This window comes from Gopherus flavomarginatus, chromosome 14, assembly GCF_025201925.1.
Source record: "Gopherus flavomarginatus isolate rGopFla2 chromosome 14, rGopFla2.mat.asm, whole genome shotgun sequence".
NCBI classification, from domain to species: domain Eukaryota; kingdom Metazoa; phylum Chordata; order Testudines; family Testudinidae; genus Gopherus; species Gopherus flavomarginatus.
The window spans coordinates 936,575-960,110 of record NC_066630.1 but is presented as its reverse complement, the minus strand read 5'-3'; the positions used below and the strand labels follow the sequence as shown (position 1 = coordinate 960,110).

The 23,536-nt window shown below is 46.8% G+C and overlaps 2 protein-coding genes across 3 annotated transcripts in view; one reads left to right on the top strand and one right to left on the bottom strand.

The window, feature by feature from the left end:
- Positions 1 to 23,536, top strand: part of PMFBP1 (polyamine modulated factor 1 binding protein 1) — a 368,361-nt gene that overhangs the window by 164,373 nt on the left and 180,452 nt on the right. Inside the window, exons 4-5 of one of the 2 annotated variants that reach the window (XM_050922218.1) lie at positions 4,087 to 4,154; positions 19,759 to 19,891. In XM_050922218.1, coding sequence (XP_050778175.1) covers positions 4,087 to 4,154; positions 19,759 to 19,891 — 201 coding nt within the window. Of the gene's footprint in view, positions 1 to 4,086; positions 4,155 to 6,594; positions 7,422 to 19,758; positions 19,892 to 23,536 lie in introns of those variants that run through there. The other variant, XM_050922219.1, reaches the window with a different exon arrangement.
- The window catches only part of LOC127033967 (uncharacterized), an 85,243-nt gene that overhangs the window by 50,508 nt on the left and 11,199 nt on the right, over positions 1 to 23,536 (bottom strand). The window lies entirely within an intron of this gene.

The following is a 23,536-nucleotide window of genomic DNA, read 5'->3' as shown; positions in this document are numbered from 1 at the left end:
GATCCTTGCCTAGAGGCTGGTACTCTTGTGATCCATTCTGCCTCAGAAATGGATAGCGATAGCCTGCACTGAGGTGTGGCAGGGCTCTTGTCTTACCACTTTCTCTGATCTATCCTAGGCTTGTCTATAGAGCCCACCAGTAATGATCTTATCCAGTCCTTATATAGTGCTGACCTTCATAGCACGGTATAGCCATTAGCTAATCCTCACAGCACTCCTGGATGGTAGGTTGGTAAATATCCTCCCCATTTTACAAAAGGAAAGCTGAGGCATAGAGCGGTGAAGTGACCTGTGCTAGGCCAGAGAGTGAGACTGAGCCAGGATTAGAATTTAGGACGATCTGACCTCAATCCCTTTCTACTCAGTTCTCCAGACCACATTGCCATCACCTGAGCAGAGACTAGGTAAATTAGACCTGCATCATGGAGCTGCAATGGACTTTATAGGGGTTCTGCTCTTCACCCTTTTCAGCTTCTAGGAAGGTAGGGAGTGTGTGTGTGTTTGGCTGACACATCCATTTCTCATGCATGATGAAAGTGGCAGCAATGGAAAGATAGATGAGTCCATGAGCCTGAGTACATACAAGCAGCTTCAGCTGGGAGTTCTCCTCTTTGCCACAGCACCAGCCCATCCCCCAGTGTCCCCCTTGGAATAGTTATAGGAGAAGAAAGCACTAACCTGTCCATCTTGCTTTTCTTCTGCCTGGGTCACCTCAGGACCTGCTCTCTGCTTGGAGGAGACCTGGCCTGACCTCGTACCCCAGTTACTGTGGCTTTAAGAATGCTTCAGTAGAGTGCTATGGAACCTCTTTCAAACATACAATTTTGCCCAATCCTCTGCCTGTATGAATCTGGATACATGCAGTGCGGCCAGTGAAACTATGCTGGCATACACCAGCTGAAGATCTGGCCCTTAAGAGTTTCCTGAGCGACAGACTAGGTCTCTTCTCATCTGTGTCTGCGGTGTGGGATGAGAGAGGAGCTCTTTTCATGGTAGAGCCCACCTGAACTGCCCTTCTCTCACATGCCACCTGCTCATTTTGTAGGCAGGGACAAGACCCATAGCCCCTCTCTCTCTGGAGATGAGCTCTGACTGCAGCTTGAGCTGTGACAATGGCCAGAGTGCTGCTAAGGATGTTGTCTTGGCTGGAGCTGTTTGCGCTCTGAGTGTGGCTGGACATGTCTAGACATGGGTTTTTCTGAACCAGCTATCAAGCACAGTTGACCACAGCTGAAGCCACCACATTTCTGTTTGCCATTGGTTGTTTATGCCCCCGATACTTCTTATTAACCCCTTGTTCTCATCTGTAGGTCAGTCCAACTGATCCAGAGGAATATTCCTAGCTGAACATACTTGCAAAATGTCCGGTAAACCCTATCCTATATAGACCTTTATTTTTTGCACTTGTAATATTGAGCAATAACTGGAATTGTTACAGGAACAAATGCCCTGAAGTCATGGGCTTAACTGACAGGAGCATCTGGCCTGTGCTGTGCAATGACAGTTCTATCTGCTCTTCAGCAGCACCTGTGATAGTGACAGCAATGAACACCCCTGTTCCACAGTTGCCTGAGCCGGAAGGAGCTACACTTGACCTGCCTTTGATTTTCAGTGGTAGTGAGACAAAGCCAGTAGGGCAGAAACCTATCTGCTGTTGCCCCAGGACTCTTGTCCTTGAAGAACATATTTGAGGCTGGAATTAGCAGCGGCCAACCTGGGTGGAGTCCCTCACCAGCTGCACACTGCTGTGTTTTCACTCCCTCCTTGAGGCTGTTTCATTCGAATGCTCCATTGCTACAGAATTGTGATATGAAGCAGCCCTTCCCTCTGGTTCCTCTTCTCCCCTCCCTCCTGCCAAACATTCTTGATGCAATTTCTGAATGAAAACTGGGAATTATCTGGGCAACCAGCTTCCAGTCCTAAAAGAGGCTCCAGGCAGCATGTTGTGCCTGGGGCTGCGGCTTAAATAAGGGTAAAGGTAAATAAGTAAATCATGCAATGGGCTGTGCCATTCCCTAATGAGCCTGTTTATCCCAAGCGCTGTGCTAAGGAGCCTCTTCTCCTTGGTGATAACCTTTCTGCGTATTAATATTATGCATGTATTCCATGTGACTTCTTCTGACTTGCCACCTCCTCCTTCCCACTCATTTAAATAAAAATAATTTATATGGACATTCCTTCAGTCAGGATTTTCTCCCCCCCCTTTAATATTTTCGCTGATGCTTTGCGCACAAATGAGGTCGTTATGCTTTCGCATATCATTAGGGCTTTATAAAGAACAACAGCGACATCTGCATGTGCCGCAGCGCCACAGAGATGGGGAAAAATACAGAAAACAAGCCCTGAATTAGCTCTGAGCATGTCGGCTCTCTTTCCTCAGCTTCCTTCGCCACCACCATGTACACAAGTAATTGTACAGTGTAATCACATCATGGCTCATCTGAATATTCATAGCCGAGACAAAGCTTTGGAGGAGAAGAAATGTGGGGGAAGGGGGAGAATGCCAATATAAAACAGCATTGCATTTCCGAATGAAGGTGTGCATTCTGCACAAGGAAGGGATTTGAAATCCAAATGGTCTGTATGCATCATTCAGAATCTGGGGGCAGTGGGTAGCATTGCACACATGCCCTCTCCATCCAGAGGAAAAATAAAACAAAACAACAAACAGCTACAGAAAAGCCCCCAGCAGAAGTGATATTTGAAGAGTCGCCAACAGTGGCTAACCAGCTGCTGTTTTACCAGGATGAAATAGTCCATTGAGGGAGCTTTAGAAAGACCCCAATTAATATGTTGTGCATGTCTAAGATCTACAAAGAGCCCACTGTATTCCTCTCTCCCCCCAACCAACACGTTCATTCCCTGGCCAGTGCCAGTGGAGACTGATCTTAGCTACCAAATCATTGATTAATCACTTCACCAGTGACAACACTCCTCTTCAAAAAGCAAGAAAGAAAAAAAGAAATAAACATAAAGAGGCAACTGTTCACTAATTAAGGTGTAAATTACCGCTGGTTTCTTCCCTCTCTTTACCTTAATAAGAGAGAGCGAGAGAGAGAAATATAATTCCCATGTTAATGTGTATGTTGTCTTCACTGTTTTACTTTTACTATGTATATCCTTTATTAATGTTAACCAGATAGGGTGGTGGTGTTTGTCAAAGCTGTGGCTGGCTCTGCCAGTGCATTCCCCAAAGAGATCCTATTTCCATACCACTGGAGTTTATATTCCTTTAAATATCTAGCGCAGCACCATTTCCTTCTCTTTTAATACACCACTCTGCTGGAATTAGAAGAATCCAAGGTTATATCCAATATCAAAGGTTTCCTAGTCATCATGATTTTAGTAAAAGTGAAGGCAACTCATGGAACCAGTCCCTGGCTTTTGAAGATAGGCATCAGAGGGACCTTTCTGTCTCTCCCTCCACAACTTTGTACCTTTCCTGGCTCTGAATGTCCCACGCTAATGCGGTTTAATGATATGCAAATGAAATATGCATAAAACCATTCTACTGTATGATGATTAAACACTGGAGACATTAACAGCCGACGCTTCACTGTTTGATTGTAATAATCTTTCCTGAACATCCAGTTTGATTGTGGAGTTATGGAAACCCATAGCAGTTGGCAGAGAGAGAGAGCGAAGGAAGGAGAGATGCAGGGACACATCACCCATCTCTGCGTTTATCCCACTCCAGGAGACGTTCCCCCTTTGTACTGCATTCCTAGTGCTGTCTTTTGTAATCCACCCATGCGGTCGCACCAGGGCGATTAACGGGAAAAAACCTCTTTTCTCTTAATGTTTCAAAGCTCATTAGCCAAACGATTATTCCTCATTAACAGCGAAAGCTCATTCATTAAAAGGAAAAATATGCCCAAAAGATGCCAGCGCTGTTAATCCTGAGCCCTGTAGCTGGGCTGTAAATCCCGTGCTAGTATTTTCCATTCAAAAGGGACGCGCGCCAATCCACATTTAAAAAAAAAAAAGGAAAAGAAAACAGTTTTGTATGTTTTGTAAAATCCGCAAGAGAGGCAATTAATATTCCCATTGTATGACTTTATTTTTGTGTCTCCCTTCTGATTCCAGCGCCCATCCCTGGCTCAGCGCCCGATGCCAACAGAACACCTTTCAGGATCCACAGCAGCGCAGATAACGTAAGTAGCCAGCTGTCCCTGAAACCCGCTTCCAAAACCCCAAACCCCACAAAGTGGTATATGGATTTTCTCCTCCTCACCCCTCCAGTGTGCCACTCGGCTTCATAAGTAGCACCTTCCAAATCTCGCCGTCTTCAAGTTTGTGCATGTCTGTGTGGCATCCCTCCTCCTCCTTCACTCCCATAGTGGATCTTGTAAAGGGCTTCAGATCGGCCCCATTCATCTCCCTGGTGATAGCAGTGAATGTAGATAAATCTTTGCCTGCCTGCTTGCTGCTGGAGTATGATTTTTATTTTGTCTTCTGTTTATACCTGGGTCAAAAAATGGGATGTACATGCACACTTGTGTGTGGGTGTGTGTCTCATATACACACACGTGTGTGGAGAGAGAGAGAGAGAGAGAGAAATAAATACACACGTGTATACATAAACATACACATACCTCACATACATACACATCTGTGTGCTTAAAATTGTCTGAGGCAGTGTGTGCATATGTGTATGTGTGTATATATACACAGATAAGCATCTCTAGCTATATCTATATAAACATTCCCCTCCTCCCAGCAGAGGCTGTGTGCGTCTATGATCCTGCCCTATAAGAGCTGTATTCCAGGCTTCCTTCGGAATTCTGTTTGGAGACCTTTATGCTCCCTTCTCTGTCTCTCCCGAGCTGCAGAATTGGCACCTTTCCCTGAGATTCTCCGAATGGCAAGTGGCATCGGCTATAGCCTGCATTCTTGCAGCTTCCTGTGGCATTTCTCTCTCGATGTCGGCAACTCCCTTTTGTTTGTTGTTGACTGGGCTGGGGTTTTTTGTTTTATTGTTTTGGTTTTTTCTTTAGTTAATTTATAAATGAACCCGAATGTCAAACAAACCAACAGCTTGCGCAAAAAAAAAAATAAAACAGCCCCGCACAAACGCCTTCTGCTGCGACAGATGCCCAGATTGCCCCTGGCATGGAGGATGGGCACAAGGGGTTTGTTGTTGTGGTTTCTCTTTTGCTGTTTTTGTTGTTCCCTTTATTTTTAAAGACTCCAGGATGCTGGCCTCGGCTTGGAACGCAGCGGTGTCATGGCGGAGATGACGGCCTTTGTTTCATAGGGTGTGAAAGCGTCCCTTGTGCTGGCTCCACTGCGGCAGAATGACGTGGACAGGGAGGAAAAGTGCTGAAAGTCAGATTTGTGCCTCGTCGGTGGGGGAGTCCCCCAGATCCCCTGTAGCTGAGTCCCTGTGTCCGAGAACGGGCTTGCAGTGGAAGAACCTAGTCTGTAATCCTGGCACTTGCGCCTTCGGTTGCTGCTTGCTGTTTGCTCCTGGGGGTCTGGATAATCTCCCTTAGCTTTCCCGCACTGTCTGGCCCGCATACAGGGCCCCTGTAACACATACCCGCTGCTGTTATCACACGAAACTGTGGCGTTGCCACTGAATGGATGGCACTGTGCCAACTCTTCTGCCATCCGCCCTTGCAGCTTCTTTCCTCCCTCCCTCCCTCCCTCCCCTCCTCCTCCCCTCATTGACTTGACGTTAATTAACACATGGGTTAATTGATTTTAAAAGCTGAAGAATTACAGTTAACTTTTCCCACAGGGGTACAGACGCCAGCCGCTTGGCACAATTCTGCCTTTCACACTGGTGCAGGGGGGCAGAGAAAAGCCCTCAGCAAAACTAGCCACTGCTGAGGGAACATTGTCTGCTTATTGAAGTACAGCTGATGGAAGCCGATGAGCTACAGTCTCATCCTTTGCAATATGTTGCCATTATATTTTCTTATAACTAATCAAAGCAACTCCTCCTCCTCCTCCTCTGTCACCCGCCCTCTTTTAAAAATGAAAGCACTGCGGAAGTTTGAGTAGGAAAAAAAATGGCTTATTGCAATAAACAAAAAAAACCTTTGCTTTATTTAATTAAGTAGTTATGAAGGAGATGGCTCCCCACCCCAAGCACACTGAAATGATGGGGCAGGCAGTTTGCATATTGCTGCCTTTTATACATTGGTCCTGTATCCTTGTATTTTTTGTCTCCCTGATCGGCTCAGATGCGTTGCTAGTGGTGAAGAATCTCAACCAGGGGGAAAGTTGGCTCGTTGTAATTAAGAACAAAATTTACCTTATGAGAGCTTTGTTTTTTTTATTTCTCTCTTTCTCCCCCAGTCTCTGCTGCAAATGAGGGCAAATTACAGTGCAGATGGGAGGAGACATGGCAATGCTTGGAACTCGCTGTTTTCACTTTTTTATGCTTTCGTTTTATTTCAGTTTGTTTTTTAAAAGCATGAAGCAAGTGAAGCGACAACAGGAATCCATTATGCAAATCATGTCGCATTTGCATAATGTCTCATGACTGCAATATGCAAATAAGCTGTATAATTTATGAGTGCCAGTGTCTGTCTAAAAGTGTTTCCCATAATTTAAAAAAAAAGTGAGCCTGTGAGACATGGGGAAGGCAGCTTGGCTTGCTGCCCTACCAGGGAAGCTCTGAGCTTTCTCCTCAAAGTGCTCCCTGGTAGCAGCAGCAGAAATTAAACTTCCAAATACTCATTAACCCATCAGAGGCAAAGACCCCTTTCACTCTCTGTCTCTCACCACCCTTTATTTTCTGTCCCTCCCTCCAAGTCCACCCACCCCCACATCTAACTTCTGCACAAACCACATGACCAATATATAGGATCTCACAACCCATTGGAAAAGAGAGACGGTTTCTGGGCAAGCTTGCTGTTTGCTTGCTTCCTTGTTTGTTTGTTTGAATCAGGATGACTCTGAGACAGTGGATGAGAAGAAGAGTCTGCTCCTTCCAGCTGTATCTTTGAGATAGACTGGCTTTGAAGGCGCAGTGTGTTTCAGGGAATAGCATTTGAAGTTTCCGTACATGGCAGGCATTGTGGCATATGTCAGTGACATTGCTCAGTGTTTGAAATGCTTTGTGTCTAACTCATGGTTTCAGTAAGGGATCCGTGTCCGACTTCTTGAAGAGCTATGAAGGTCGATCTAGTGATGGCATTACCCAGCGAGAGCGAGTTCCTGGCTGGAGCTGGCAATCTCCAGTTCCAACCATAGGAAAGTCTTTGAAATGCTCTGAAAATGCAGAACTGGTATCAAGGCTGTTTATGCCCTTCATTTTTTACCCAGCACTTGTGAGAGTTGTGTTCGAGCCTAGCGTGACTGCAGGGCTTGGGATTACAGTAAATAAAGGAGCGCCCAGGTGCTTTCCAATGATGCAATGGCACCCAGATGCTACATGGATGCCTGCCTGAGAGAGACCTAGAACAGTAGTAAGTAATTATTGATAACAATATTTGGGAATGCGGATTTTCAATTTTGACTCTGCTGTACAGATATGGGGAGGTCTTTTTGATCCCAAAGTGAACTCAGTGGTCTGGAGTTGTTTCTTTAAACATGTTACAGTCTGTGGATGTCATTGAACTCCTAGTACTGGCATTCTGGGAGTGGGTGCGGTGCTTGGGGTGAATGTGTGGCAGTGGTGGTCAGTTTTGAGTTGAAAAGGCCCCGTTTGGTTATGAAGCTGTTTTCTGAGTGGGAGAGAAGGGTCAAAAACTTCTCACAGGAGTCTCAATTTTCATTTAAAAATGAAGCAAGTTTCTAATCTCTCTGGTTTCAAAGAAGTTTCTGAATGTGAATGAAGCTGCCTTAACTGATGAATGTGTAATTAATGACAGCTATCATATGAAAGCAGAGATTCATACTTTTAATATAATTCTGTATGTAAAGTTACCATATTTATATGCACTGTAGATGTTGCCTTTGGCTATACATGGCATAATGAGCTTTTAAAATATTAACAAATTACTGTGTGTTACCATGTTTTTGTGTGTGGCTGAAACAGCACAATGGATTTCAGGACATGGGCACAACATAATTTCGAGGTGTGAGGTCACAAGAAGAAAAAGTAGGTGTGTTTTGAATCTTGGAAGGGAAGGTGAGAGTTTTTGAGGAACCCGTGAGAAAGCAGTGACAACCTTACACATCTAGACTTCAGAAGGCTTCCCCCGCTCCCCAAATACCTGGAAGCTTGCTGCCTTCTTCCTGTTCTGAGAAAAGAGGTGTCTGGTGAGCAGTCCCTGCAGTGCATCAGACCACGCAGTTCCTCACCAGGGTAGAGCTCAGGCTAACTTAGACTGTGCCTACAGGAAAGGACTGAGCCCATGTATAGGGAGGATATATGACCCATGCCATGAGCACTTGGGCAAAGAGAATGGCGGCATCCTAGCAAGCCGCAGGGTGTTAGCACCATTGAGAGTCAGAATGGAGAAGCAGCAGCTGGCCAGAGAGGATGGGAAGGGAATGGAGAACAATGATGCTGTAGTAGTGGAGAGTGAGAGAAAAGCTGGTCTCCTGAGGAATAATGAGGGAAGAAAGGCTTCCTGAGCAGGGTATGGAGTGGTAGCACAACGGTAGGGTTTTAGCGTTGTCCTTCTGATGCTAGCAGTGATGAGACTCCCTTCGGGGTATGGCTGATGTTGAGACTATGGGAGCGAGGAATCTATTGTGTGAGTAAAATGATTGGCAGGCTACCGGGATTGGGATTCTGTCCCTACTTCGTGGGAGTTGTCTGTCTGTCTGTCTTTCGCTCTTTGCAGGGCACTGGCTCAACTCGCTGCTGCTCTCTGGCTGTCAGTGTCAGCTGATTGTGGTGCTCAGCAGTCTAGTCACTTCTTAGATAAGCAAGAGCACAAATCAAATATAGAGAAGTTTTCAACTAAATGAAGCAAAATTATTGTTCTTTCCTGGGATGCTAGGTATACTTCTGGGACCCTGCTTCTCCTGCTTTGCTCTCCTCTGACCTACACAACTTGCTCTGAACACCTTCAGTGCCACCCCTGAGCTGCCTAGAGGGTTGTGGAGGGGGCCTGTGGGGCTCTCCTCCCCTCTGCAGCCCACTGGCGTGGGGATAACAGGCTCCATTTTAGACTTTTAGCCTTTGTCATTTCACTGCTTTGGGGTTTTACAAACTCCAGCCATGGTCTGTGGATCAGCAGAAGGCAACATGCTGAGAACCATATAGTGTGACACTGGGGAGGTTGTGGAGCAGAACTGGTCCATCAAGGGATCTTTCTCTTACCAAGGGGTTCACAGAATAAACGAACTGCAGAACCACTGGTTTAAAACATGATTTTGGGTTAGTCTCCCCTCTGACTGTGGAAGCATACCTGCTTCTCTGGACAACTAGACTGGTATAAAAGAGGGTGCTGGAAGGTATTGGTGAAACTTCTTTCACAAAGCTCTGCTGATTCATCTCAGTCCTGCTCTGCAGCAAGTCCCTGTATTCGGATCCTGGAGCCCCTCTCCCCTGCATTTCTGCCAGGCCACCCCCATCCTAACCTGGAGCTCCTGCTGCTATTCCTGTCCCACACCCCAGTTCTGCTAATGCAGCCAGTGTCCAGGCCTGCAGTGCCCTTTACTTACGTTAATGGCAGACATGTGCTGAGCCAGAAATTGCCATGTATGACAGCTTCTGAAGTAGCAAGGTATTATGAAGACGTCAATGAATCTGAATTGTGACAGAGGCATTGGGGTTTCCTGACTGGTGAATTTTTCTTATGTGTTTGCTCCCAATCAGGCTAGTGGCAGAAGCCAAGAGCATCTTAGGAGAGCTAATCTTTAGGGCGCTGCCCCTCAGAATACTGAGAGTGCTTTTCAAACCTTTGTGAAAAAGTAACAACTGCCAAAGAATGTTGTTTGCCTGTTTCATGAACTTGTGTGTACTCTACATTCTCTTTGGGTAGAACCTGAGGAAACTTTGTTCCCATGTAAGTGTTGACTTTCTGTATTTCTGTAAAACAAAACCCTCACATAGTCTCCATTTTGTCCCCAGCTACCATTCTGAGGCTGATTTTCGAAAGAGTAACCTGTGCCTTACGCTTAGGGACATCCTTGGTTTAAGAACTGAAGTATCTGTATTCCTGTGCCAGAGATTTTCTAACCCTTGCAAGCTGTGAAATATAAGACCTTAAAATGGGTAAACAGAGTGGTGATAGTCTGGCCTGGAGATGCGGTGCTCACCTGAGATGGATATATTTGGCAAAGGGGTACAGCCTTCGAGTAACGTGCTCAGCGTAGGTGGAAAATGCATTTCTCCCTATTGATAACATTTGAGTGTGCCTTTTTTCAGGACCCTGAGGCAATGTATTTGAGAACTGGGGGCGGGGAGCTTTCTGCTTGTTCCACTTCATGGAAGAGCTTCCGCCTTCCAACTAGCATTGCCTTGATCTCACCAAGTTACTCTTGAGTCAGCAGTTTGCTTCTTGAAGGCACTGGGTGGCCTTGCTGACAGTGCCATCCACTCCATACAAGGAGTTGTACAGCAGGGTGTCATACATGGCGTTATGTGTTCTCCCTGAGTGGTCTGACAGAGCTGTTGAATAGGAGGGGTAATAAAACTTAGCCTGGTGGGACTTGGCACATTGAAGCTTTTGGGGAGCAAGAATAATTTCTCATAACTCTCTGGTATCTGCCCCAGGGGAATTCCTGATACCAGCTCAGTGCACCTCCCATGATCCCTGCCGCATTATGTAGGTGGGCCTGCTATTCTTTATGGCCAGTTGTGCTGAAAGTCACTGATAAATGCAGCAGGATCAGCAAGTCTGTCTGTCTAATCTAAATGAACTGCCTATACCAACCTGCTCTTTGAAGTTCGCCACTATCCCCACATTGCCCAGTTGCCTCAGATTTAAATCTCATCTCCTCACCTCTAAGGCCCAGCCTACATCAAAGTACACACTGGAGACAACAAGCTTGAAACATTTCCCATTTTGAAAACGAGGGTGTTTTGGAAGGAAGGAGGCTTAACAGAAATGTCCAGCTTTACCAGCAGGACAAGCGGCATGGCATGGGCCCAGGCAAAGTTGTTGCCAGTGCGCCTGCTCCAAAAATAATTGTGCAATCTCTGTTTTAAAAAAAACACATCCTGCTTCTCTTTGTCTTTCACTGCCCAAACTGTGCAAGCGGTTTCGGTCCCTGTGAATGGTGCAGACCCGTGCAGTATTCCTCTTCGATGATCCATGGCATGACTCTGGCTGGAGAGTCAAGTAAAAGACATTCAGTCAGAATTCTGACACTCAGGGGAGCCAGCCTGAGGTCACTTCAGCTTCCTGAGCTCTCCCAGGCAGCCACTTGGAGTCGCCGTCATGCTGTCAGTCACTGTCCTCCAGCGATTCCAAGCCCTGCCTCTCTGAGCTGAAACACTGCTCTGGTCTCTCTCCTTAGGGACATTACTAATTTTAAAATACTTTTGTCATGCTGTATCATGACATACAAACCAGGTGGTAGATGCTGTGTGTGAAATTGGGATTGGACTAATAGCACACCTGCTCTAATAGTAAGCACAGGTGGTTGTGGAGGTAATGCTCTTACATTTGAAGAGCTAGACTGACCCTTTTAAAGAAGTTACCAGGCAGCACTATCTGTAGCCTTGGATGGAACTCGCCAGGTGTCCCTAGGACAGGTGGATTCTTACAGAATTACTGATGGTAATGGAAGAGATCCCACGTCCTGTTGTCCAAGGGCAAAGCATCTGTGGGAGGTATTAAGGCAGCATGGGGACCCATGGGAGACACCACTGAAGTGGGATAGCAGATCTGTGGGAGGCATCACTAAGTTATAGTAGAGGGTTGAGGCCCACGAGAGGCTTCAGCACTGCAGCCTGTTGTGGGGGATGGCAGACCTCTGAGAGGCATTGCTACAGGCTGCCGGGGGAGAATGGGCCCACAGGAGGCATGGTGTGTGGCCCATGGGGGGCTGGTGGCAGGCCTGTGGCAATTGTCTCTACAACCCGATGGTGGATCAGTGGGAAGTGTTGCCAAGACATTTTTTTAAAATCAGCAGGTCCAGACAACTTGTATCCGAGAGTTTTAAAAGAGCTGGATGAGGAGTTTGCTGGACCATCAGTGTTGATTTTCAGTAAAGTCTTGGATCACTGGGGAAACTCCAGAAGATTGAAAGAAAGCTAATGTTGTGCCAATTTTTTAAAAGGGTGGATGGGATGACCTGAGTAATTATAGGCCTGTCGGCCAGAAATTGATCCCAGGCTGATGCAGGACTCAATTAATAAAGAATTAAAAGAGAGTAATATAATAAATGCCAATCAACATAGGTTTATGGAAAATAAATCCTGTCAAAGTAACTTGATATCTTTCTTTGATGAGATTATAAGTTTTGTGGCTAAAGGGAATAGCGTCGAGGAATATACTTAGACATCTCTTGGTACTGCACAACATTTTGATTATAAAACTAGAGCAATATAAAATTACATGGCACACATTAAATAGCTTAAAAACTGGCTAACTGATAAGTTTCAAAATGTAACTGTATACAAGGAATTGTCATTGAGTGGGTGTGTTTACAGTGGGGTCCTTCAGGGATTGGTTCTTGCCCTATGCTATTTAATGTTTTTGTCAATGACCTGAAAGAAAACAAAATCATTACTGATAAAGTTTACAGGCGACACAAAAATTGGGTGTGTGGTAAATAATGACGAAGACCAGTCAGGAATTCAGAGTGATCTGGATCACTTAGTAAACTGGGAGCAAGCAAACAATGTTCATTCTTCTTCGACTGCTTGCTTGTGTCCATTCCGTTGTAGGTGTGTGCGCTTGCCACATGCACCGGTGCCTCAAGTTTTTCCTTCAGCAGTATCTGTAGCTGATTGGCTCTGGTGCCCTCTGAAGTGGTTCTGATGGCACAGTATAAGGGGCGCTGCTGGCTCCTCCCACACTCAGTTCCTTCTTACCAACAGTGACAGTGCTGGAACATCTTCTTGCTTCGACAAGCTTGCTCGTTCTTAATCTGTTGATACGAACTTTTGCCTGTATGTGGTTAAAAGTTTTTAGTTTCTCTTAGTTTAGTTAGTTAGTCCTGGATGGGACTCAGCCTAGGGACAGGGACACGGGCCTCCAGCACCTGGACGTGCTGTCGACTCCCAAGGCCCTGCAGGCGACACAGGAAAGCTTAGTGTTACCAGTGCCGGCCATGGCGGTGCCCCATTCTAAGGGCAAACCCGCCCTGGGGCCTTTCCAGCAGTCCCCATCTGTGTGGCACATCCCTGCCTCAAGGAGTGTCCTGCCAGCGCTCACCCGCATGGAGCTTCCAGGCCTCAGACATAGGCCAGCCTGGAGGCCACTGGATTCAGGGCACTGCTCGCTGGGCTCGAGGTGCACATTGCTGGTGATTTGGTGCAGGCCCATGGAGGTGTGCCTATCCCTGCAGTCCCGATATCGGGACTGGCCTACCTGCTCTCCTAGTGTGCAGCACTGCTCCAGAGACACAGGCCAATTGTCCGGAGAGCCTCGCTACCGGTCGCCAGAGCACTGGTACAGATCGCCATGGTCGGGTCAACGCTCCACACCTCACCGGTTGACTCGCTCCCACTCCTGGTCAACAACTGCCTCCGTTCAAGAACTGTGAGGCGTCGATAATTGGGCTGCCGTCGCAGAACCACTGAACGCCATTGGTCTCCGGGTGCTCAGCCTGGGGACTCATCACCCTCTGACAGATCCCTATTGCAACGCCAGGATCAGCACCATCACCAACGGTCAGCACCGTCCTGGTCTTTGAGACACGATTTCTCCTCTGAGCAGGAGTCTATACCAGCGCGCTGGGGGTACCCACCCGTTGCATTGCGGCTCCCAGGCCAGTGGCCTACCCCCTGGTAACTTTGGAACCCTTGGGGGTTCCCACAGCCCTTGCAAGGTCTCAGGTCAGCCTCAGGGACCTCGGAAAGACCATCAGCCACGTTCTCCCACCTGCCCCCCAGATGCAGAGAGCTCTGGGGAAAAGACCCCTCAATTCAACCCGGCTCCCATGGAGGAACCAGCCGAGCAGCATTCAGAGGCGGTAGATCCTCCAGTGCTGGCTTTCTACTCGTCCTCTCCTGACAAAACGATTACAGGGCCCCCGCATCCAGTCCCGCAAGATGATGCTAAGGCCCATCAGGAGCTGCTAAGAAGGGTCGCCTTGAACTTGGGGCTTCATGCTGAAGAGCAGGAGGAACCCTCGGACTCCCCATTTGATGTCCTTAACTTGGCAGTGCTGGCCCAGGTGGCATTGCCCTTGCACGAGCGGGTGGCAAAGATCACTAAGTCCCTGTTGCAGACCCCTTCATCACTACCTCCAACTCAAAAAGGGCAGAACACAAGTACTATGTACCTGCTAAAGGTTCTGAGTACCTTTACACACACTCTGCCCCAAGCTCCCTGGTGGTCTTGGCCATTAATGAATGGGAAAGGCAAGGCCAGCCAGGCATAACCCTGAAAAATAAAGACTCAAGGAGGCTTGATTTGTTTGGAAAAAAGATTTATTCGTCTTCGAGCCTCCAGCTGTGGGTGGCCAACCACCAGCCCGGATCCAGGACGGGAATGATGGAGGCCTGGGAGACCATGCAGAACTTCAACTTCTTGAGATACTTGTTGAGATCTCGCAGATACAGAATGGATCTCAGATCCCCCTTGGCTTTGGGGATCAGAAAGTACTGGAAGTAGAATCCCTTGCCCCTATACTCCTGAGGGACTTCCTCCATGGCCCCCACTTGCAGAAGGCTCTGAACCTCCTGGGCGAGCAGTTGCTTGTGAGAAGGGTCCCTGAAGAGGGATGGGGAAGGGCGGAGACAGAAAGAAACCAGAGGGTATGACCCTGTGCCACGGTGTTAAGGACCCAGCAGTCTGAAGTTATAGAGGCCCATGCAGGGAGGAAAGGAGACAAGCTGTTGGAGAAACACGGGGAAGCAAGATCTGGGGATCAGGTTGGTAGGTCACCCTCAGGCGCACCCTCAAAATGCTGCTTACCATCCTGTTGGTTGCAGGTGGAACTCAACTGGGCAGAGGGCACTATCTGGTGGCCTCTGCTCTTTTTACGGGCAGGCTCCAACCTGGGTTGGCTCCCAGAGCCCTGGTGCTGCTGCAGTTTAAGCTGCTTTCTGGCCGGGCCCAGAGTGTAGAGGCCCACGGTCCATAAGGTCGCCCGGGAGTCCTTGAGCCCATGCAGTTTTGTGTCTGTCTGTTCAGCAAATAGAGCTTGGCCATCAAATGTGGGTGTACTGTATTGACTGTTGGACTGCAGCCCTCCTTATCAAGATAGCCGAAGCCATGGCTCTGGCTGCAGAGTCTACTGCGTCTGAGGCTACCTGGAGGGCTGCTCTGGCTACCACTTTGCCCTCTTCGAGGATCGCTTGGAACTTCTTCTTGGGGTCCTCAGGCAGCAAATCCCCTAAGTTCCCTCTAAGCTGCGCAGCCACACCACTGCCTATTAAGTGCCACTCAGGCGCTTAGGGCTGCAGTGGGGAGAGATGCCTCTCCCCCAGCCCTGGACCTGTCGTGGCCTCTATCCAGACCCAGCCCGGCCCTGGACCTGCTTCGGCTAGGGGACAGGCGCCAAAAACCTGCCCAGCCCCAAACCTGCTGTGGCCAGGGGACAGGTGCCCTGACCCAGCCCCAGCCTGGCCTGGACCTGCCACAGCCAGGGGAGAGGTGCCTCTCCCCTCTAGCCCAGGTGCTGCTGTGGGGAGAGAAAAAGCTGAGGGGGAGTCCTCTCTCCCCACCGTAGCCCTGGGTAGCCCCACTGCACCCCAAACCCCTCATCCCCAGCCCCATCCCAGAGCTCACACCCCTAACTGGAACCCTCACCTCCATGCACCCGAATCCTTCTGCTCCAGCCCTGAGCCCCTCATCTCCGGCCCCATGCCAGAGCCCACACACCCAGCCAGAGTCCTCACCCCTGCCCCTCTGTTCCCCAACCCTCTGCCCCAGCTCTGAGCCCCCTCCCGCACTCCAAATCCCTCGTCCCCACTCTGCCACATGAATTTTGTTATGTGCACCATTTGGAGGTGATGTGGGGAAAAATTAGAGGGAACACTGTGGGCCACACCTGATAAAGGTGCCTGCAGTTAGAAATGGCTTGTCTGCATGACACTGATTGCTTACAGCTATTGTTCTCTACAAATATCAGGCAAAGTGTGTGAAATCTTTAAATCTTTAACAAATCTCTCATTAATCCCAGCTAAGTAGATTAAAACCTACTGCAGGCTTTAAAAGGAAGCAAGCTGCTCAGTTGTAGGGCACTGAAAATATACATGGTGGAAAAACAGTCAAAACAGATTGGCTTACAAATACCAGGAAGTAAGAGGCTTTCCTGCAAGTAGTACCTAAGGAGGAAGAGAGCAGGAAGTTCCCAGTGCTCAGAGTACTTCTGAGTCTTCTTGTGGATCAAGTGTGCAAAAGTATGTGCAAGGGTGCAGGCCGTTCAAGAATTCTGTCTGTAATAAGTTCAGGTGTTGAGGTAGGGCCCAGCTTGATGTTAAAGCCCTGAATTTCAGAAAGGCTTGAATATAGCCCTCTGTTACTGTACCTACAGGTCTGTTCAGATACGTGGAACTTTCACCGTCTGATTTGTGGGTGCAATGGGTAGTTAAATACCTAAGGACTGTAAATGCACTCACCACTGGAAGGTGCTCTGGTAATTGAAAAGGAATCTGAGATTTTGTGGGATCAAACTCTCAGTAGGATTTGTTTCAATTATAACTGAAGTCATGGATTTATTCGTTAAAATCATCTGTTCCTTTTCAAAGTTTAGACTGTTTATTACAGCTTTTTAAGAAAAAATAGTGAATGGAAATTCTCTAAACATTTTATTTTTATATTTAATAAATTCAGGGGAAAAAACCCTCATGGTTCATGTTTTAGAATCCAGCTGTGTAGTTTGGGGCATGTTGTCCTTCAGCGACTCCCTTTTTGTTTTTATACTCTCCCTCTTTTTTCACCTGTTTGTGTCCCTGCCCTTTCTCCCACTGTGTGTTTGCTGGTCCTTCTCCGTTAGTGGGAGAACTAGAACTGTGAGTGTTGACACTTATGTCTTAAATCTGCCCAGAGTCCTTAGCCCCGGGATTTCAAAGAAACCACCATGACTGGTGGCAATGAGAATTCTGGGTTGAGATCTGATCCCATGGGGTATCATGTGGCTGAACAGAAACAATGAAGATTGCTCATCGGGATTGAAGGTGACAAGCAAGGGAACTAGCAGGTTTGCTGAGCTAAGTGAGAAGAAAGGTTGATCAGGAGACTGTTTGTGGGATGTCACTGGAATTTTGAAGAAGCAATGTTGACTGACTGACTGACTCGGCTGAATGCATCAGACTCATTTCTGCATGACCATACCCACATCTGAGCCCAGCTTTCTAGAAGTTGAAGGCTCCTGCAGTCCTCTCTTCTGCTGCTTACCTTCTGTGTTCCCAGGAATGCAGAGTCTTTAGTGTAAACTGCCTTAGTTCACAATCTCATGGGTCTGCACCGCTCTGGTTGATAGTATTCAGTCAGTAGGGCCAAAGGAAGCAGTCCTGTTTTGTACCATATGCCCTGAGAGAGACCAGAACAGTGATCTGAATGTGCTCTAATCTGATCTAAGCTCTTGATTTGCTGCACGTTTATTTCCTATATGTTAGAGGAGGAGAAGCTCATTGAAGGTTATAATCCTGCTATGGCAATTGTTCTGTTAAAAACATAGGCACTTCTAGTTAAACTGACCTTTTCTCCAGCCACATCAAGAAAATGACTGAAAAATGTTCCTAATACAGTAAATAGTTCTTGTCATTTTCCTCAGACGACCACAGGATATTGTAGTTAAATGCTGAGATCTGCCCAGCCTGCTCCCCAAATGCTCAGTTTCCTGGCCCTGCAAATTGCCTAGGGGGGCAATAAGTAGGTTAATACTTGCTTTAGGGTTATCCTGAGGTTTGGCATTCCCAGTAGGCAGAGCCGAGTTCTGTTTGTGGTGATTGTGTGTGTCTGTGAGCTCGTGCACATATGAGCCTGCAAGGTGATTTTCATTTGCTCCCATTTAGTTATTGTATGTTGTTCCCTTGTCATTTTTACCGCAGCAGTGGTGACAGCTATGTTTGTTACAGACAGACTCCTACTTACACACACCCACTCTTGTTGATTATTAAATGGTTGCTATTTTGCTGCACTTTGCTTTTTGTCTCTCCTCTGTGTTCATTAGTTCCTACTATTGTCCTGCCCAATTTCTGACTCCTTGGTTGGGAACAGGTGGTGGGAGCAAGAGACAAGGGGAGAGAAGTGGAGGAAATGCAAACGTGGAGTTTGCGTCTCTGATTGTGACTGCTGACTGCACAGACAACCTTATTACAACAAGAGGAAATGGATGCTGGAGTGTCTTATGCTTCCCAGCCATAGCCTACATGCTGGATTCTCTGCTGGCTAACTAAGGACAAAACCCAGCTGCAATCCACTGGCAGCAGAATGCCTCCTAGGCAGCATATCACCAGCGAGGTGTCTGTGGAACCCAGAATGGAAGTTAAAGCTCTTTCCTGGAGAATTCCTGTGAAGAGCAGCTTCCTCCACTGGCTTCGGGGATGCAAATTGCATACCCAGCCTGTCTTAACGGGATGAATCGAGTAGCACATATTCCCCTCCTGCATAAAACCTGTGGGAGAGGAAGACTCACCTGTAAATCTCAAGGGGTGTGTTAGCTTGACAGTCTGCTGAATCTTCACCTTGGAGAGGAAGGGCTGGCAGCTCTGCAGACAGGACAAGGCACGTGGCTTGCCAAATGCTTTACTGGGCTGAGATCTGTAGGAAAACAGCCTACAGCTCCCTGTCCCACAAGAGAGATTCCCACCATGCTACCTCAAATCCACACCACTCCAGCTCCAGTCACCTGGCACACCATCCTACTGTGCAGCCATTGATTTGCCCTTGACAGCCCAGCACCCCGACCCCTTAGTGATATCCTATTTTGCGCCATAAGCTACTGTGCCTTGAAAGGGGGCCATTAGGCCATTTTGAAACTGCTGTGGGGTCCTTGACTCCTTCCTTTTTCCTGGGCACACTGTCTTCTGAGCACCCACATAGCAGCCACAAAGGAGATGGGGGTGACTAGGTGGTGGTACAGAATGCTACCACCTATTTGCCTACTCCCTCCCCCACCTATTCTTGTAGAATTTTTTTGCGATTTTGCTCCCCTTTGCACCATGCATTGGATGGGAGCATCTAGGTTCCTGTGTGGACGGTCACGGCCATATAGCTGGTGTCTCTTTACCATGCCCTACATACTGAAGACAGTGACTGTGTGTACAGGGCTTTTGCATGGGTTCCTATAGACTTTCTGCACCCTGCCTCACTAGTGTCCTTAGGAAGAGGCTCTGCCAAGCCATACAGTGGCATGGTGGGGAGAGGGAGGGATTGGGGCTAAATCCCATCTAGGATTCTTCCTGACCTACACAATCAGGAGCAGCTGAATGTAAGCTTCAAAAGAGCTGTTGTCATGAGAGGCCACCCCTGGGGTTTGCTGACCAGAAGCAGAAGCTCCGAGATGTAAGAGTTGCTCTGTTTATGGTGGGGTTTTTATCACTTGCTAGAGTTTAGGCTGTTCAGCTGCAGGAAGGAAATGTGGCCAGAGACTTGGTATTTTGTCAGCTGAATCCTGTAAATTAGCAGTAGCTTCTAGAGACGATATCTTTTTGCTTAACCTGGGCCACCTGTGCACATTCTCTCTGGATGCTATGAGTCAAGTCACAATGACATGTCTCTGATTTCTGTCTTTCTTCTGCCGGTGGTCCTTTTTCACTGGTATTTTAACTTGTTTCAGTGTCACTCCACCGCAGCAAATGATGGAGCAAGAAGAACTGAGAGTTCAACTGGCATCTAAAGAACAGCTTATTCATCAGTTAAATGTCCATCTGAGGGAGGCAAATCACAGCCAGGAAAAGTCAAAAGCAGAGGTAGGTTCTGCCTTGCTTGCAGGTACCATGTCTCTGCTCTGAATGAACCATGCAGGAAGATGTCTGCACAGGTGTTTCTTGCAACTCAACTGCTTGTAGCACTGCTGGGAAGCCTAGCTTTGTGAATCCTAAAAGAGTCCAGCCCATCACAGATGATGACCACTTACGATTGGCATTGGGAAAGGAATAGCTGGTGGAGGTGAAAGATTCAGATTCCAGGCCACTGATTTACAGTGAGACAAGGTGACACTGTGCTGAAAGGATTCCTCAAGTGACGAAGTGACCATAGATTGTGGCTAGTGGTCACTGGGTTGATGGGGGAGGGGGATGATCACTGAATCTGATCACAGGTAAGGAAAGGACAGGATTTCCAGAGGCAAGTGTCCTAAACAGATTGTTAAGGGTTAATGTCTCTTGTACCTGTAAAGGGTTACAAGCAGGAAACAGGACACCTGACCAGAAGACCAATCAGCAGACAAGATACTTTTAAATTTGGGCGGAGGGAAGCTTTTGTGTGTGTTCTTTGTCCGTTGTGTGTTTCTTCTCTCGGAGGGTCTGAGAGAGACCAGACATTACTACAGGCTCTCTAAGTTTCTTTTCTAATAGTAAGTAAAAACAGGCTGTTTAAGGTTTTTGATTGTTTTACTCTATTTGCAATTGTGGATCTGGCTGGTTAACTTTTATATGTGTAGTTGCTGGGAATATTTTGATTTGTATTGGTATTGGAGGGAAAGTCTCTTTCTGGTGTCTGTAAGCTATAGAACCCTGTAATATTTACATCTTGAAGTTACAGAGATAATTCTTTACTTTTCCTTTCTTTTATTAAAAGATTTCTTTTTAGAGAACCTGATTGATTTTGTTTTGTTTCCCTTGTTTTAGTCCATAGGATTGGGATTACTCACCAGGACGGGTGAGGGGGAGATAGAATCTCTCTTTGTTTTCCTTGAATCTGTTTGCCTCTTTGTGGAAGGGAAGGGAGATGCTTCTCTGTATGGTGATTTAGAGGTTGGATCAGTATCTCTCAGGATAGCCCAGGGAGGGAAATTCTGAGAGGGGGAAAGGTGGGGGAATGGTTTATTTGTCCTTGTTTTAAGAATCCAAGGGATCTGGGTTCTTGGGGTCCCCAGGGAAGGTTGGGGAGGTCAGAGTGCCCCAAAACACTATATTTTTGGGTGGTGGCAGTGCTATCAGATCTAAACTGGTAATTAAGCTTAGAGGATTCAGGTGCTAGTATCTCATTTTCTGAACTCTAAGGTTCAGATCTGAGAGAGAATGCTATGACAGCAAGTTAAGAGGAGTCGTAACCACATAGACACTAGCACTGTGATTGAAACAGACCCTCACAATTCCCATTGTTAAAGCAAGCTAGTCGTTTTGATAGATCTTCCATGGAGGGAACATGAAAACATTTGCTCAGTGCAGAGTGGCAGTCAAAAGGGCTAAAAATGTTAGGAATCATTAGGAAAGGGACAGATAATAAGATAGAAGATATCATATGCCACTATATAAATCCATGGTACGCCCACACATTGAATATTGCCTGCAGCTCTGGTCACCCTATCTCAAAAAAGATTGATTAGAATTAGAAGAGGTGTAGAGAAGGGCAACAAAAATTATTAGGAGTGTGGAGCAACTTCCATATGAGGAGAGATTAAAAAGACCGAGACTGTTCAGCTTAGAAAAGAGATAACTGGGGGGGGGGACATAATAGAGGTCTGTAAAACCATGAATAGTGTGGAGAAAGTGAATAAGAAAGTGTTATTTCACAAAACTCAAGAACCAGGGGTTACCCAATGAAATTAATAGGCAGCAGGTTTAAAACAAACACAAGTTCTTCACTCAGTGCACGGTCAAGTTGTGAAACTCGTTGCCCAGGGATGTTGTGACAGCTAAAAGTGTAACTGGGTTCAAAAAAGCTTTAGAGAAGCTCCTGGGGAATAGATCTGTCAGTGTCTATTAGTCAGGATGGGCAGGCATGGGGTCCCTAGCCTGTTATTGCCAGAAGCTGACAATGGGTGACAGAGGATGGATCACTTGATGATTACCTGTTATGTTCATTCCTTCTGGGGCACCTGGCACTGGCCACCATCGGCAGACTGGATACTGGGCTAGATGGACCTTTGGTCTGACCCAGTAGGGCTGTTCTTATGTTCTTATCTGCAATAGGTACATTGCCCTCATTTGTGAGAGAATGTGTTAGCTAAGATGATCAGGTGATACAAGATAAGATGTAGCCCCATGCTCTGGGTGTCCCTAAACCTCTGACTGCTAGAAAATGGGACTGGATGACAGAGGATGGATCACTCAATAATTGCTCTGTTCTGTTCTCTCCCTCTGAAGCATCTGGCACTGGCCACTGTCGAAAGACAGTGTTAGATGGACCATTGGTCTGACCCAGTATGACCATTCTTATGTTCTTACTTTCTTATATATCTTTAAATATGCATATAGCTAACTACCAAGCGGTGATGGTCAGGTATCAGTTTCAGTTGTGGGAGAAGATGGCTTTTTGCACAAGCATCAACCAGAGGACTAAAGGAAGTTGACATCATCCATTATTAATGAAGGCCAAAATATAGCTAGACATGCCCTTACGGCATCATTTGCCATATCTGATGCTATCTCTAGTTCATTGGCAACAGCAATAACTCTAAGTAGACATGCTTGGCTACATTCCTTTTCTCTCCCACTGGGTCAGGGCCAAAATAGAAGATTTACCCTTCGACAGAGATGGATTATTTAGTGTTAAGACTGATGACACATTGGTAAGCTGAAGGAAAGTCTGTTACAGCTAGGTCTCAAGGACTCATGCCACCTTACAGAAGAACTTGTATGCCAGTGTTCAAATATCACAGACAGCACATACCACCTTCTTCATCCACTTCTTATCAAAAGAGGCAACTGTACCATCAGCAGAACTATCAGCAACAAACATTCTCAGATACGTGACAGGAAGAAACACTTCAAACCTCATATGAGGACAAAGAATCCTCAGCCATCCCTAAGTCTTTACCACATGCCAAGCCTCAGGCTTGACCCTGGTAGTTGAGACCTTCAAACCAATTTTAGTAAATCAATTTGGGAACCCTCTGTCCAAATTTTACAATTCTTGGACAACTATCATCTTGGACTTAATGGGTTTTAGATATAGTAAAAGAAAGTTTTACTGTCCCATTCAGATCACACCCTCTGTACAAATCCCTCCCTCCCTTTTCAGGGACCCCTCCCACATGCTAGTGTTATGGATAGAAGTATAAGCTCTTCTGAGCATGGTTGCTATAAAATAAGTTCCCTTGGCTACCAGAAACAAAAGATTCTACTCTCATTCTTTTCTAAATGCCAAAGAGAAGGGAGACCTCAGACTGATTTTAGATCTCTGGGATCTAAACAAATATATCAGGAAGTTTCCATTCAGGATGCTTTCCTGGGATCTAATTATTCTGCTCTAGATTTGTTTGTTGCTCTTGAACTCAGAGGCATATTTCCACATTCCCATTAGACCATCCCACCAAAAGCACTTGTGCTTTGTCCTTCATTTATACCACTTTCAATGCAGAGTCCTACCTTTCAGTATCTCCACTTCGCCCAGAGTATTTACAAATGTTTAGCTCCAGTAGTGGCACATCTGAGAAAGCAAGGTTCTTC